We start from the raw sequence: 17,238 nt of genomic DNA on the forward strand, positions 1-17,238 counted from the left end.
GCTGAGGCTATTCGTGTTCTCTTTTGGTTCCATATAAATTTTTGGAATATGTGTTCTATATCTTTGAAGTAGGTCATTGGTATTTTAATTGCTATTGCATTAAATTTATAAATTGCTTTGGGTAATATAGACATTTTAATGATGTTTATTCTTCCTAACCATGAGCACGGTATATGCTTCCACTTGTATCTTCCCTGATTTCTTTTTTTTTTTTTTTTCTGAAGCTGGAAATGGGGAGAGAGTCAGACAGACTCCCGCATGCGCCCGACCGGGATCCACCCAGCACGCCCACCAGGGGGCGACGCTCTGCCCACCAGGGGGCAATGCTCTGCCCCTCCAGGGCATCGCTCTGCCGCGACCAGAGCCACTCTAGCGCCTCGGGCAGAGGCCAAGGAGCCATCCCCAGCGCCCGGGCCATCTTTGCTCCAATGGAGCCTCGGCTGCGGGAGGGGAAGAGAGAGACAGAGAGGAAGGAGAGGGGGAGGGGTGGAGAAGCAGATGGGCGTTTCTCCTGTGTGCCCTGGCCGGGAATCGAACCTGGGACCCCTTGCACGCCAGGCCGACGCTCTACCGCTGAACCAACCAGCCAGGGCCTTCCCTGATTTCTTTTATCAATGTTTTATAATTTTCCAAGTACAAATCTTTAATCTCCCTGGTTAAATTTATTCCTAGGTACTTTATTTTTTTGGTTGCAATGGTAAAGGGGATTGCTTCCTTAATTTCTCTTTCTGACAGTTCATTGTTAGTGTATAAAAATGCCTCTGATTTCTGAGTATTAATTTTATATCCTGCCACCTTGCTGAATTCATTTAGCAGGTCCAGTAGTTTTTTGACTGAGACTTTAGGGTTTTCTATATACAATATCATATCATCTACAAATAATGATAGTTTTACTTCTTTTCCAATTTGGATGCCTTTTATTTCTTTTTCTTGTCTTATTGCTATGGCTAGGACTTCCAGAACTATTTTGAATAAAGAGTGGTGAAAGGGGCACCTCTGCCTTGTTCCTGATCTTAAGGGGATTGCTTTTAATTTTTGCCCATTAACTATGATGTTGGCTGTGGGTCTGTCATAGATGGCTTTATCATATTGAGGTATGTGCCCTGTATTCACACTTTGCTGAGAGCTTTGATCATGAATGGGTGCTGGATTTTATCAAATGCTTTTTCTGCATCTATTGAAATTATCATGTGGTTTTTCTCCTTCCTTTTGTGAATCACATTGATTGATTTGCAAATATTGTACCAGCCTTGCCTCCCCAGAATAAATCCCAGTAGATCATGGTGTATGATTTTTTTTCATATATTGCTGGAATCAGTTTGCTAATATTTTGTTGCAGATTTTAGCATCTAAATTCATCAGGGATATTGGCCTATAATTTTCTTTCTTTGTGTTGTCTTTGCCTGGTTTTGGAATAAGAATTATGCTCGCCTCATAAAAAGAGGTTGGAAGTCTTCCTCCTCTTGAATTTTTTGAAATAGCTTGAGAAGGATAGGAGTTAGTTCTTCTTTGAATATTTGGTAGAATTCACTTGTGAAGCCATCAGGCCCAGGACTTTTCTTTTTTGGGAGTTTTTTGATAACTGTTTCTATCTCGTTTATTATAATTGGTCTGTTTAGGTTTTCTGATTCTTCCAGATTAATTTTTGGAAGATTATATGTTTCAAGGAATTTGTCCATTTCATCTAGGTTGTCTAGTTTTTTGGCATACAGTTCGTCATAGTATTTTCTTACATTATTTTGTATTTCTGTTGTGTCAGTTATAATTTCTCCACTCTCATTTCTAATTTTATTTATTTGAGTCCTCTCTCTTTTTTTCTTGGTGAGTCTGGTTAAAGGTTCATCGATCTTGTTTACCTTTTCAAAGAACCAGCTCCTAGTTTCATTGATCCTCTGTATTGTTTCTTTAGCCTCTAGGTCATTTATTTCTGCTCTGATCTTTATTATTTCCTTCCTTCTACTACCTCTGGGCTTTACTTGCTGTTCCTTTTCTAGTTCTTTTAGATGCAGGGTCAAGTTGTTTATTTGAGCTTTTTCTAGCTTTTTAAGGTATGCCTGTAATGCTATGGACTTCCCTCTCAGGACTGCTTTTGCTGTGTCCCATAAATTTTGAGTTGATGTATGCTCATTATCGTTCATTTCTAGGAATTTTTAAATTTCTTCTTTGATCTCATTGTTAACCCATTCGTTATTTAATAACATGCTATTTAGTTTCCAAGTGTTTGAGTATTTTTCACTTTTTCTGTTGTGATTGATTTCTAGTTTCATGCCATTGTGATCAGAGAAAGTGCTTGATATGATTTCAATCTTCTTAAATTTGTTGAGGCCGCTTTTGTGCCCTAACATGTGGTCTGTCCTAGAGAATGTACCATGAGCACTTGAAAAGAATGTATATTCTGCTGCTTTAGGGTGAAAGGTTTTGAAGATATCTATTAAATCAAGTTGATCTAGTGTGTCCTTTAAGTCTGCTGTTTATTTATTTATTTATTTTTTTGTATTTTTCCAAGGTTTGAAACGGGGAGGCAGTCAGACAGACTCCCGCATGCGCCTGACTGGGATCCACCGGGCATGCCCACCAGGGGGCATCGCTCTGCCGCAATCAGAGCCATTCTAGCGCCTGAGGCAGAGGCCACAGAGCCATCCTCAGCACCCGGGCCAACTTTGCTCCAATGGAGCCTTGGCTGCCGGAGGGGAAGAGAGAGACAGAAAGGAAGGAGAGGGGGAGGGGTGGAGAAGCAGACAGGGACTTCTTCTGTGTGCCTGGCTGGGAATCGAACCCGGGACTCCTGCATGCCAGTCCGATGCTCTACCACTGAGCCAACCGGCCAGGGCCAAGTCAGCTGTTTCTTTGTTAATTTTCTTTCTTGAGGATCTATCTAGTGATGTTAGTGGGGTATTGAAATCTCCTACTATTATAGTATTGCTGTTGATCTCGCCCTTTAAATCCATCAAAGTCTGCTTTATATATTTAGGTGCTCCTATATTAGGTACGTAGATATTTATAACGGTTATATCTGACTGTTGGGTTGCTCCCTTTATCATTATGTAGTGACCTTTATCTCTTACTATAGCCTTTGTTTTAAAGTCTATTTTGTCTGATATAAGTATTGCTACCCCAGCTTTTTTTTATTTCCATTTGCATGAAATTTTTTCCCCATCATTTTATCTTCTGTCTGTTTGCATCTTCTGTTTTAAGGTGTGTCTCTTGTAGACAGCATATGTATGGGTCTTGTTTTCTTATCCACGCAGCTACCTTATGTCTTTTGATCGGATCATTTAATCTATTTACATTTAAGGTTATTGATATGTAGTTGTTTATTGCCATTTTATTCTTTAAAACTGTATTCCTCTTTTGCTATTTTTTTTTTTCTTCTTTGATCTGTTTACAACAGGCTCCTTAGCATTTCTTGCAGCATTGGTTTGGTTGTAGTGAATTCCTTGAGTGTTTTTTTGTCTGGAAAGCTTTTTATTTCTCCTTGAATTTTAAATGATAGCGTTGCTTGATAAAGTAGTCTTGGTTGTAGACTCTTGTTCTGCATTACTTTGAATATTTCTTGGCATTCCCTTCTGGCCTCAAGTGTTTCTGTTGAGAAATCGGAAGTCAACCTTATGGGGGGCTCCTTTGTAGGTGATAGCCCTTTTTTCTCTAGCAGCTTTTAATATTTTCTCTTCACCACTTAGCTTTGGTATTTTAAATATGATGTGTCTTGGTGTAGATTTCTTGGGGTTTCTCTTTAATGGAGTTCTCTGTGCTTCTTGAACTTGTGAGATATTTTCCTGCCTTAATTTAGGGAAGTTTTCAGCTATGATATGTTTGAACAAAGTCTCTATATCTTGTTCTTTCTCTTGTTTTTCAGGAACCCCTATGATGCAGATGTTATTTCTCTTCATGTTGTCACAGAGCTCTGTTTCCTCAGACTTTTTGAATCTCTTTTCTTTTTTCTGCTCTGCTTCCGTGCCTTCATTTATCGTGTCCTCTAACTCACTGATTTGATTCTCAGCTTCATCCATCCTGCTTTTAATTCCTTCCATTGTGTTCTTCATTTCTGATATTGTATTTGTCATTTCTGACTGATTCTTTTTTATTATTTCAATGTCCTTTTTTATATTTGCTATCTCTTTATTTAGGTGTTCATAATGACCATGTATTATTGTTCTAAGATCTTTGATTATCCTAACAATAGTTATTTTAAACTCTGCATCTGGTAATTTGGTTATATCTGACTCATTCAAGTCCTTTTCTTGGAATTTCGCTTGATTCATTTGTGTTTCGTTTCTCTGCCTTCCATTTTGTCTGTGTAAAAGAAGGTTTTGGCCACTGGAGTCCACTGCATGTGACCTCTGTGTTCCCTAGGTGTGGTCTGTTTGCAGGCCCACCACCCCCTCTGCTGCTGCTGCCTAGGGTGTTGGGGTATGGGCGTTTCCAGTGCCAGCCTACTGGGGCTGTTGCTGTGGTTTCCGCCTCTCCTTCACGGGAGGAGCTGTGATCACGTGCTCAGGTATACAAGCCTCGGTGGCCTTGGCCTTCGCCCCGCTCCTGCAGGTGTGGTTATGCTCGGCCCTGATGGCAGGGGTGAGCACCTTTTGCTCAGCTGCGGGTCTCCACCTGATTCTGGGCTTTCACTCCACCCCCACGGAAGGAGCCGGCTCCCACGTCAGGCCACAAGCCTCGGTTCCTCTGGCGAGGCGAGGCTGCTCTCCTGTGCCCTTGCTGAAGAGTGGGTCTCTATCCCTTCTGGGGCTCCTGCCCTTCTCCTGCAGGCTGGATTGCAGGCAGCCCACAGCTGGGCTTGACCACTTTTGCACGTTCCCTCCTCCCCAGGCGGGCAAGACCAAGCTCACACCTGGGCCTCAGTGGTGGCCAGCCAGCTTCCACCCTTGCCGACAGAACCGCGCTTCCACGTCCCGTGGCCTCCTGCCCTCAGGCGAGCCCTCAGCCGTGTGGTGCGGGCGCTGCAGTTCAGACCCTAACACTCACTACTGTAGTCCCAAAAGCTCCCTCCTTTTAAGCGACTCTTCTCTAAGTACTGCAGGAGAGCTTGTTTGGCTAGTGTCCTGCTTCCCTTTGCTGGTATTGCTGTTTCCAGGGGAAATACTCACTTCAGATTTGGGGAGTGACTCGTCCCAGGGGTTAGGGTGGCTGTTCCTCAAAGTGTTTCTCCCTGTGCCTCCTAGATTACCCTCTCTTCCCACTGCTCTGGTCCTCTCCTCTTGCCCTGTCCCCCAGAGCCCCGGGTGAGTGATTGTGAGAGAGGTTTTCTGCACAGTCCCTTTAAGAAGAATCCTGGGTCTGAGAAATCAGTCTCTTTCTCACAAACAGTATCCTGTCTTGTTTCCAGCTAAATACTGTCCATATGCCTCTTCTGGGCTCTGGAGCTGCAGGATGGGGCTTTGTTCCTGGGGCTCAGGACCCTCCCCTCTCTGCTAAACTCACTTGCTACCACGTGAGTCTCTCCGGGCTGCTGTTCACTCTGGGGAGCTGGGCAGCCCTCTCCGCAGCCCTCTCTGTGTTTCCACTTTTCCTACCAGTCTCAGTGTGGCTTCTTCAGTGTTCCTCGGTTGAAGAGTCCTCTTAGTTTAGTCTAAAATTAGTTTTTCCAGATGATGGTTCTTAAAATTAAGTTGTAATTCACTTTGGTTCTGAGAGGTAGAAGTTGGTACGTCCGCCAACTCCATCGCGATCTTGTCGCCTCTGCCTCAGAGACTTTTAAAGCCAATTGCCAGGGCTGTGCCTGAATCTTAAAAATAGAGTGGTAAGAAACAAGTCTTTTTGTTCCCTTTTTTCAACTGTTTCTATAATTGGGAACCCAGACTCCTGAGGGGGCCCCAAAGTCTATGGGTAAGTCTCTGCTAAGTATAGAATGAAATGATGCAGATATAAAGTTTATCTTTATTGGGTTAATAAATAAACAACCAAGTAACAGACTGAAGACAAGTGACCTATTTAATTAGTATGCATTATATATTTACATCTGGAATATTTTTTGAAATGCGATAACAATCAGTGAACACATGGGCAAAGCACTGTACTATATAGAGGGGTAAACTGAGTCAGAAAGGAGTGGATTAGCGTAGATGTGGTCAGCACCCTCAGAGTACACAGTGAGTGCATATGTATGGTTTTAGGATCCTTCAAAAGAGGTGAGTACCATTAGCGAAACCATTTTTATTCAAAATAAATTTTATGAAAATATTTCTGTTGTCCACTTTTATGTTTCTTTTGAGCTATTTAAATGAGTGGTTACATTTTTTAAAAGTTATTCTTAGCGCTATAAGGATGAATTAATATATAGCATCACCTCATTCCTTATACTTTCGATGTTTTCTGTTCTCTGCATAAGCTGTGAGGGTGAATGGCCAGGTTAGCAGAAAAATGTTGCTGCCAAGTAGTTACTCTGTGGGCGTTTTTAGACCATGTTGTTTATATAACAGCGTCTGGTTTCCCAACACTTGGGAAGCAGCTTTGTTTCCTGTCTCGGAGTCCCGGATTTCTTGATAGCCGTGCGAGCTTCCGTCGGAGCCTAACTTAGGTCCAGACTACAGTGAGCGAAATGAAAATAGTCCTCTAGGCCCACTTGTCATTTGTTCCTCTAATAAGCATGTTATAGCACTTTTTATTCCCTTCCATGATTGTTTGTGTGCAGTTTTACACTCTTTTCACATTGGTTCCTTAAACAAGATGAATCACATCATTTTTGTTTCAGATTTCCTTTAATTGTCTAGAAAGAAATTTATTATCTTGGTTTTTAGTATGGTAAGTATATAATTGTATGTAGATTTAAAAAAAATAATAATAAAAGCCCCAGAACTACTTGGATATTTTTCATTCTGAGAAACGAGCTTTTCCTAGTGCTCTCTGCCTCCTCTCACCGTGCCTCCGTGTGTTTGTTCCAGGGCCCAACGTGAAGGCTGTTGCTACTGCTGTGGAACAGATCTACCCGTTTGTGTTCGAAAGCAGGAAAGAGATTTTATAACTCACCATTTAATTGGTTAGAATCCCTAACTGAGCACCTTTTAAAACCTGCACATTGGACTCAAAACAAAAGGAAAACTGGACCAACAGTAATTGAGGAAATAGACTCTTTTATTCCTTCATGGCTACAGTGTAAGCTCCAGTCCCTTTGGATTTTATTTCAAACTTTGCTGTAATATAAAAAGGAAGTTTACAAGACATGACATTGCTGCTTTTCCAGAAGGACATTCTATTTATTTCCGCAGTGATTCTCATGTCCCCATAAGCAGAGCTGTCACAGTGTGCACTACCTTAAATTGTTTTGTTGTTATTTTTTGCCAGTTTGAGCTAATGTGTTTTATTTGTGAATAGTCTTTTACATTTTTGTATGCTGAATATGGGCACCAAAGAACCTGTAAAAGTTATCTTTTTCAATTGAATGTGCACAAATAAAAGTTTGGAAAAGGTCTCTCTTCATATCTATTCTAACTTTTATTCCCCATTTTCTATTTTAATAAAATGGTATTCATAATTCTTTTTTTTTTTTAATCTATGCAAGGTTAGAGTTCTGCTAAAGTATGTTGACTTCTTTTTGAAGTGTATTTTGTAAATATAGGTGCCACATGTATATAGTATCTTTTAATGCTCTGTTACCAAATATCAAATAGGGATTTTTTTTTCTTGCAGATTAGAAATAAAAACATGTATATAAATTCTAGGGAACCAGAATAGAACTTAATAGATTAAGTGTAATCTTTTATGTTGCTAATTTAATATGAGAGAAAATGTAAATATCTTTTAAACATTATAAAATTGTAGTTTTAAAAAGAGAAACCTCTTATCTACAGATGATATGAGAAAGAAGCTGTAATGAGTTAGTTGTACCTCAGATGTACCATGTATCCTGAAAAGACTCAACTCTAGTTGTAGGAAAGTAATCTTAGGTTGGTACTCAAGGCTATATTAAGAGTCTTGTCAAATATTGGTATTTTGTGCTGTTTTAATAAGAAGTGTCCGCTAGCTGCCTCTGTACCGTGGTGTCATTATACTCTAGTTCATCTTGAACTTGAAAGCCATTTTGCAAATTACATCTTTCCTTGTTATGTCTTCTTTAATGGAACTAAGAGTGACTATTCTGGTACAGAGGATGGCTACTCTTAAAGTTACGTTTAAGATAAATATGCGTTTCTGGAGCAGTGGCTCTCTGGCTCACCACGAGCCTGAACGGTGATGCAGAGTCAGTCTGCCGCCTACGTTTAGGAGTGGAGTGTAACCAACAGTGATTTTGCTTGGAAATAAAACTGACTCCAAAATCAAATGAGCTTCTCAGGGGAGGCAATATTCCAACACAATCTTCCACTAAAATCTAATTTCCAGAGTGGTTTGAAACCTTTCTGAAAAATTTCAACATCTTATCCTCTCCATTTTAGTACATTTTCATACCATATTATAAAATCTTGAAAACTTAGCTTAAACACTGTACTGAACAATACATATTATTTGTATCTTCTTCTCAGTGCATTACCTACCTTGTCTCTCCCTCCCTCAGAAGTTGGGGGCCAAAGACTAACCTTTACCTTTTCTTGTAAAAAGCTGTGATTATCAGACTTCTGTTGTTCACTTTCTCTCTACCTCTCTGTTGTTTTTATTTTACATTTGTGTTTAATTGCTTCACTTAAAGTTCCAGTAGGATAGGTAAATCTCATAAAATAGAGAATAAACTTCAATGAAAGAGTTACAGCTTGTGGGAAGACTTAAAAATCTGAGATTTTCCACTTAGTTCTAACTAACAGTAATTAATAAGTAGCCTCCTGTTTCGCTGTGTTTCCAACAGAGAAATATGAAAAAGGGGGAAAACTTTACATGGCTAAGGTACATTCCAGATGTCATAACACTTTCAGTATTCGGGTGACTTGAGAACTGGGTAGATCAGTAAATAGCTCATCAAAATGCCTTCTCGAAAAAGAGGAAGAAAGACAATCTGACCAGCAAAGTGCCGTGGATAACCCACCAGACCTAGCAAGGCGGGAAATGAGCGTGTCTGATGTCTTCTGCTGGCTTTTCACAAGTGCTGTAATTTTTTTTATGAATAAAAACTGTTAATATACACATACAAATTACAAGTATTTCCCCTTTTTATTTTTGAAAATCAAAAAGCTCTGATTGGGGGTGTATTGGGTAAAAATTAGCTTGAAGATAGAAATGTTTAGAGTCAGAATAGTAAAAGAAAAATATAACAAAGTATTTTAAGATACTGAAGTTGAAATCACTAGTAATAAACCTAATAGGTTTACAAAGAGTTTCCTGTTCATTAACAAAGAATAGCTAAACCAAGAAATACCTAAAGTATATATAACATTTGAACTTCAAAGAAAACATGTAATAATTTTGTTAAGTATCTTACATTCTATGATGCTTGGCAAAGAAAATTTTATATTGATTATATATCTTGAATTTTTTTAAAAAAATTCTCAGAATTTCCACTGAAGATTCTTAATGAGTTTCTTAAATTGCTCATCTACAGAACACACTTTCCTTTCTCCTTCCAAAATAAAAGGGGAGGAAATAACTGCATGCTCTAACTTACATGTGAAATGTACCGTTGTGGAATTAAGATCTCAAATCTCCTTTTCTCATAACTTCCCCTGCCTGTTTTAATCGAGATAGTACATTTCAGAACCAGGACTTTCAGTCATTCTCCTGAGTCTCTGATAATGTATTTTTGTGGCTTCTTATATCAGTTCATCTTCCACCTTGTTACATGGCAATGTAGTCGGTCAAATACCCATATATGAAATTTGGGGCAATTTGTTACATGCCAGTAGGAAAATTCCTGGCTATAAGAAAAGGGTTTTTGTTTTTGAAGTTAGGTTGCTCATTAAGTTTTTTTTTTACTGTCTTCCATAGCTTATACTGTTAGTAATTTAATGGATTACTACTGAAGTGGTTTGAGCTTCTGTATTGTAGGTTTTTTAGCATATCTAAATTCTCTTGGTAAAATGCCTGACCAAGTTTAAAAATTCAAGTGGAGAACTGCAAAAGAGAGCAACCCATTCTCATGTGGGTTAAAACTCAAGTTTCTGGCACAGTTGGCAATCTGTTTTATAGAGAAGACCGCAGTGAGGGAATTGTCCTGATGTCTGAATGTCATTTATTATGTCTGCAGGCATCTGAAAGTCGGCATCCGTTACAGCCTGTATTACAGCTTGTTTGCTGTAACCCGAGGTAGGGATAATCCTGAGGACTGCAAAGAATTGCAGGAAACTGGACTGCTATTAAGTTACCATGAATGCCTTACAAAGAGAATTTTATAAGCTTGGCTTCAAAAGTCAAATACACTTGCTTAGAGATTTGGATAAATAATACTAACAGCTACTTCTAAATAAATATGGTCCCAGGAATCTCAATTGTCCTTTCTATTCATATTTTTTAAATAGATGGGAAAAGGTTTATTTTTCTCAGTGGTTGCAGAATTGTTTCTCATATTATTTTACAATACTAACATGAAATTCATAAAAGTAAGATATTTTACATGACATTATTGTTCATAATTCATAAAACGATACATAATCTTTGTACCTGTTAAATTGAAATTAGAAATTATTACTAAAATCCTAGCCAGGACCCTATCCTAATCTAGAACATATGTGCAATCGTCCATTGAGCGCTGGTTCACTGTTACACAGGACCCAGTGCAAGCAGTGTCTTAGTGTAGACCACTTGCGTATTTGAATAATAAGCTGCAAGTGGCCTCTATACATACGTACCTTAAGGCAAGAGGTGATCGCATCCCTAGGTCAGTCTTTTAAAGCTGCTCTGTGAAAAGGCGGAAAGTGTTGAACCAGCCAGTATTTTTTTTTTTACCTGGGATCCTGCTCAGGGTGATGAAGAGATGCATGGGGCCTTATACCTCATTTACCTTTTGTGGGTAGACATCAAAGGTTGCCTTTGTAATTTCAGAGTGACCTTTTACAACTAGCTCTATGACACTCAAGACAGCGTGGGAGTGGCCAGCGTATACTGGTAGGAAGACACCGTGCCCAGTGTTCTTCCACTGCCTCAACATTTGTAAGGGTTCCAGGCCCTTAAGTGTCTGGACAGTGCTGCCTCGGTTGGCCCCTACCACACAGCTTTTTACACTCCAAGAGCTGCTCTTGAGGTTTTTGTTTTGGGGCTAATTCCTCTTGGTGGTGACTCATAAAACAAATGTTGTTTTTCACATAGTTCCTGAAAGACAAAGAGGCACTAATGAAAATGTCATTCTTAGTTTACAGTAATTGAAAAAAATGTGCAGGCTATTATTTTTTTAATTCCCCCTGGACTTGAATGTTTTAGCTATGCAAAAAAAAAAAAAGATTTTTTTTTTTTTACTGCAGGGCCTTGATGTGTCATCATATTCTGCATACCAAAGAATGCTGGTCAGCCTGACCAGGTAGTGACACAGTGGATAGACCATTAGACTGGGACACGGAGGACCCGGGTTTGAGACCCCAAGGTCACCAGCTTGAGCGCGGGCTCATCGGGTTTGAGCAGGGCTCACCAGCTTGGACCCAAGGTCGCTGGCTCAAGCAAGGGGTCACTCGGTCTGCTGTAGCCCCCTGGTAAAGGCACATATGAGAAAGCAATCAATGAACAACTAAGGAGCTGCAAGGAAGAATTGATGCTTCTTATCTCTCTCCCTTTATGTCTGTCCCTCTCTCTGTCTCTGTCTCTCTCACATGCTAAAAAAAAGAAATATTTTAGTAGCTTTCCATTACGCTAGAATAAATACAAACTCATGCAGCTTACAAAACCCTACTTACCAGTCTACCAACTTTCTAACTGAATCTCAGAGATTGCGACCTCCTGGATTTCATTCAGTTCCTGGAATCAGTCAAGTGTTCCTGTTTTATCCTTTGCACTAACTATTCTCTGCTGAATTCTCCTTTCTCCTACCTTTGCAAGATTGGCTCTTCATTATATCACCCAGATTTTATCTTAAATGTTACCTCTTAGCATACTTTTTCAGCTCGCTCAATCAAAAGTAGCCCCAGTCATTCTATCAGTTCATTTTTGCTCACTGATCAATTATAGCACCTAGAACAATGCCTGGCACATAATAGATGCTCAGTAGATATATTTGAGTAAATGAATTTAGATGAAGGAGGAAAGGAATGACCACATAAAATTATTTTAACTTTTTTTTTAATTCAGTGAGAGGAGGGGAAGCAGAGAGACAGACTCCCTCATGCGCCCTGACTGGAATCCATCCAGCAAGCCCACTAGGGGGTGATGCTATGCCCATCTGGGGTGTTGCTCAGCAACCACGCTTGTCTTAGCACCTGAGGTGGAGGCCATGGAGCTACCCTCAGTGCTAGGGGCCAACTAGCTCCAATTGAGCCTTGGCTGCAGGAGGGAAAGAGCAGAGAGAGAAAAGCAAGATGAGGAGGGGCAAAGAAGCAGATGGGCAGTTTTCCTGTGTGCCCTGACCAGGAATTGAACCTGGGACAACCACACGCTGGGCTGATGCTCTCCCACTGAGCCAACCAGCCAGGGATATTTTAACTATTAAAAGTAAAAAATAGAAGCCCTGGCTGGATAGCCAGTACTACCTGGTGGATATCCAGTGCTATCCAGTATGTTAGTGTCCTACCAACACACAACAATTGCGGGTTTGATCCCTGGTCAAGGCTCATACAAGAATCAACCAATAGTGCTGAAGTAAGAGAAACAACAAGTCTCTCACTCTCACCCCCCATCTTTCCTCCCTCTAAAATCAATAAATAAATTTTAAAAATCTTTAAAACAAAAATTGAAAACCAGGCCTCAACTAAAATATTTACGAAACAAGAACTTGTTGGCTTTCTCTCTGTTTCCACTTAAATTGGAGAAAAGTCACAGCTGAAATAGCATGTGTGGCAAATGTCCCATGTTGAGTTTGTAACTCACAAGGCAGAAATCGAAATAAAATCCTTTCAAATTACATTATTGCTGAAATCTTTCCTGACCTCTCAGCTGAGTACTGTTGATTTTATAAGAAACGTAACCTTGGAAGAGTATTTGTTTTCTCAGACTGGTAGCAATAGGAGTAAAATAACCCAACTCCAAACACCAGAGATAAAAGTGGTAAGCAATGTGTAATATATCAAATTTGGAGTTAATTTTATTAAAATGGAATTAATATTATAGTTTCCTTTCTCACTCAGTAGCAAATCATTGGGACTTCGTTTTCCTGGTGACAAAAGTCAATTCATTGTTTCCCTGACTCTTAAATTCATAGACTCCCTTCACTCAGTGGTGTTCTTCCACAGTCTCCAAGTTCACTTCAGCTTCCACCATGTCCTTGCAAATTCTCTGGGCTTTCTGCCACCCCACCTATACTTCGCTAGTTCAATAACTTCTCAGTACCATCATTTTTTTTTAATTTTTATTTCTGTCTCTGACATTTCCCTCCAGGGAAACTTGTTTAACATGCATATTTCATACATACTTTGATCAGTGTACACAATTCAAGCTGCTTACATTTTCCCTTTTGAAGCCTTTGCCAGCCGGCCGCTTCAAGCTAAGACATGCCCCAGCCTCTCTTAGGCTGCCTAAATAGGAGTTCGCCAAAATTTCTGAAAGCAACTTTGTTTCCTGACTGACATCAGTTTGGGCTTTTCCATGCACGAGGATACACCCCAGCAGATCCTGCTCCTGCTGCTGTAAATGAGCTTAAAATACAGAATAATGTTGCCACTTCATCTTTACTAATTCTCTGCTTTGTTCTTCAGTACCAAACTCCCAGTACTTGTGTACTCTGTCTAGAGCAGGGGTCCCCAAACTGCGGCCCCCTGAGGCCATTTATCCGGCCCCTGCAACACTTCCGGAAGGGGCACCTCTTTCATTGGTGGTCAGTGAAAGGAGCATAGTTCCCATTGAAATACTGGTCAGTTGGTTGATTTAAATTTATTTGTTCTTTATTTTAAATATTGTATTTGTTCCCGTTTTGTTTTTTTAACTTTAAAATAAGATCTGTTCAGTGTGCATAGGGATTTGTTCATAGTTTTTTTTATAGTCTGGCCCTCCAACAGTCTGAGGGACAGTGAACTGGCCCCCTGTGTAAAAAGTTTGGGGACCCCTGGTCTAGAGGTAAGGAGTCCTTTGGCTTATAGATCTCTCCTACTTTGCATTTACAATTTTCTTGGAGAGGGTCTTGATTTGTTTGAGCCATTGCACACCTCAAAAGTATCAAAAATGTGGTTCTTTCAAAAACATTTCCTAATACAGAGTGTAATTTAGATTTCTTCCCCACTGCAGATTCTGACTGCATAGTTCCGTTCCGGTTTTAGATCGTGTGTTCCTCCCGTTCTGGAGGTCCACTAGGTGGAAAGACGGGCTTTTCTTAAGTTTTGCCTTCAGATTTTCCTTTGGTTTGCGGTTTGATACATTCTGACAGCCCCATCAAAAAAAGACCTAATAGTTTCTTAAGTTTAACTCATCCAGAACATTCTGTCTCCAAGTCAAACGTTATTAGAAAGAGTGCAACACGGAGTGATAATAAGGTAGCTTCCTTCGATTAATTCATTACTACTTTCTTACTACTTTCTCCCTGCCTCTTTTTTTTTTTTTCTAGTATTGCTCACAAGGATTTTAACAAACCTTTATTTTTATTTTTTTTTTAATAATTTTATTTTTTTAATGGGGTGACATCAATAAATCAGGATACATATATTCAAAGATAACAAGACCAGGGTATCTTGTCGTTCAATTATGATGCATACCCGTCACCCAAAGTCAGATTGTCCTCTGTCACCTTCTATCTTTTCTTTGTGCCCCTCCCCCTCCCCCTTTCCCTCTCCCATTTTCCCCTCCCCCCCGTAACCACCACACTCTTATCAATGTCTCTTAGTTTCACTTTTATGTCCCACCTACGTATGGAATAATGCAGTTCCTGCAAACCTTTATTTTTAAAGGAAGTTTGCTCCCCCGGCTAGCAGGTGGGTTTCCATAAAGTCAATGATATTTAAACCTCAGGGCCCTTCATCTGCATAGCCTCTTCCAAAACCCACCTAGCCATGTCTAAATTTGCATTCATAATTTATAATATTTTTTTTCTTAAACTGGGCCCTCGAAAGATTATTAGGTTTCACAAAATGTGGATCCGCCGCTGCTTGTGGACCTATGTGCCGAGGCCAAATATGTTTCTCCAGTGTAGATCTTCGTCCTCAACTCCAGCTCCCAGTGGACATGTGCCTTCTTCCCCTCCATTCGCGTGTCCCCTGGGCGCCTCACAGTCTGTACAAACTGGACTCAGGGTTCTCCCCGACCAGCCACCAGACTTCGCCTCCCAAACCTGCTTTTTCTCCTGCTCTGGGTCTTACTCCAGTGACTGTCCTGCTGTACACAGGACCAGGTTAACTCTCCAAGCTAGAGAGAGATCCCAGGCCCCTCTGTTCCCTCAACTTCCTTTTCCAATCTAGCTCCAAGCTGTGTGGGTTCTATTCCTCCCACCCCCCTAGTCATCCCCGTAGTGTCCTGATTCCTCCAACGCATTCCTCAGAGGTCTCTTTCATTTGGCATCTCCCCTTTCCCCTGCCCAGACCTTGCCAGAGTGCTTCATCAGAAATCAGGTTATTTCCCCACCCTGCTCTGTTGTTTTAATCATGTCCCACTACTTCCAGGATAAAATCCAGATTCTCGACCAAGATGAGTAAGATCCTCCCTGACTGCTCTCTGCCAGGTGCTCTGGGCTCATCCCTCCGTCCCCAGCTCACAACCTGTCCTCTGCATCCCGCACCACCTGCCTCCCACACAGTCCTCCCTGCCGGATAACTCTCAAGACTCTACTCTGGGCCCTGGCCGGTTGGCTCAGTGGTAGAGTGTTGGCCTGGCGTGCAGGAGTCCCGGTTCGATTCCCGGCCAGGGCACACAGGAGAAGTGCCCATCTGCTTCTCCGCCCCTCCCCCTCTCCTTCCTCTCTGTCTCTCTCTTCCCCTGCCGCAGCCAGGGCTCCATTGGAGCAAAGTTGGCCCGGGCTCTGAGGATGGCTCTGTGGCCTCTGCCTCAGGCGCTAGAATGGCTCTGATTGCGGCAGAGTGAAGCCCCGGATGGGCAGAGCATTGCCCCCTGGTGGGTATGCTGGGTGGATCCCGGTCAGGCGCGTGCGGGAGTCTGTCTGACTGCGTCCCCGTTTCCAACTTCAGAAAAATACAAAATAATAATAATAATAATAAATAAATAAAAATAAAGACTCTACTCTGGCATTCTCTCTTTCCAGGAGCTTTTCTAGATGAAATCCTCTAGTATACTTCCCTTCGTGCTTTCCAACATAGTGTATTACAATGGTCTGTTTTCTTGTCTGACTCTTAAGTAAAGGAGCAGTGGATTCTTTGGCTCTTATATCTTCAGTTCTTCCCCCCTATGCCTGGGCCATAGAAGACCGTCAACAAAGAGCTGCACGAATAGTGTCTGAAGTGGGGGGATGGGCAGTATGGCTTCCTTTGGGGACCACAGACTTTGTCCTCTGCGTCGCTCAGACGACAGATTAGGTCACAGCCTGGGACTCACAGAGGAGCAGCTGCCTTCCTGACAGTTGTATTTCTCTTTGTAAATGAATGTTTCATTTTAATTTTATCAAAAACTATCTTTATCAAAAACTAGCCCTACATTTTAACATTTAACATATGACTTGAATTAAGAGAAAGTTTTTCTGCTCACTAAAGTGATATGTTTCTAAAATATGAACCACTGAAAAGTAAAGTACAAAGTAAAAAATTTTTCCACAATCTTGCTTACTATGCAAACTGATAAACCAGGATTAACCATTTGGTCTATATAAACATATATACCAACCATCATTACAGGCTTATTCTTCCTTCAGGTAAAAGTTTCAGAATCACTATGGCCACAATTTCTGTAGCAATCATACATTTCTCTCTAGTGTACTGGAAGTATCTTTAGAAGAAAGTCACCCTATAAATATGTAGTTTCCTTCCCATTATATTAAAACCCAAGAACAAAATGTCTTTACACTTCTAAGTATAAATATAAGGACTGGATCCAAGGAAGAGTAACAGATTGCCCCTCGTTCCCGGGCCCCATGCAGACCCCCTTTCTCAGGCCTCAGAATCACTTATAAGTTAAATTGTTAACACAGTGTCTCTGTGTGACATTTATTTAACCAGTTTTCTAAATGCCTATTTACCTAAGAAACTCTTAATCTTTCTTAAACTTACTTTGCGCCATATTTGGAATTATTGTAAACATTTAAGCCTGAATTTTCCTGATAATATCAGCTGTAACAAGTATTTAGGGCTTCAAGAGACC

At 40.7% G+C, this 17,238-nt stretch overlaps 2 protein-coding genes across 4 annotated transcripts in view; one reads left to right on the plus strand and one right to left on the minus strand.

Moving 5' to 3' along the window:
• The window catches only part of TBPL1 (TATA-box binding protein like 1), a 35,628-nt gene extending 28,200 nt beyond the window's left edge, over window positions 1–7,428 (plus strand). For both annotated transcript variants that reach the window (XM_066247736.1, XM_066247737.1), the window contains exon 7: window positions 6,894–7,428. In XM_066247736.1, coding sequence (XP_066103833.1) covers window positions 6,894–6,973 — 80 coding nt within the window. In that variant the 3' untranslated portion in view covers window positions 6,974–7,428. The remainder of the gene's footprint in view (window positions 1–6,893) is intronic.
• SLC2A12 (solute carrier family 2 member 12) overlaps window positions 1–17,238 on the minus strand; it is a 78,318-nt gene that overhangs the window by 13,211 nt on the left and 47,869 nt on the right. The window contains exon 5 of one of the 2 annotated variants that reach the window (XM_066247733.1): window positions 9,094–11,178. The exons of the other annotated variant lie outside the window; for it this stretch is intronic. Coding sequence (XP_066103830.1) covers window positions 11,037–11,178 — 142 coding nt within the window. The 3' untranslated portion in view covers window positions 9,094–11,036. Of the gene's footprint in view, window positions 1–9,093; window positions 11,179–17,238 lie in introns of those variants that run through there. 2 annotated transcript variants of the gene reach the window in all.

This window comes from Saccopteryx bilineata, chromosome 12 (genome assembly GCF_036850765.1).
Source record: "Saccopteryx bilineata isolate mSacBil1 chromosome 12, mSacBil1_pri_phased_curated, whole genome shotgun sequence".
NCBI lineage: Eukaryota > Metazoa > Chordata > Mammalia > Chiroptera > Emballonuridae > Saccopteryx > Saccopteryx bilineata.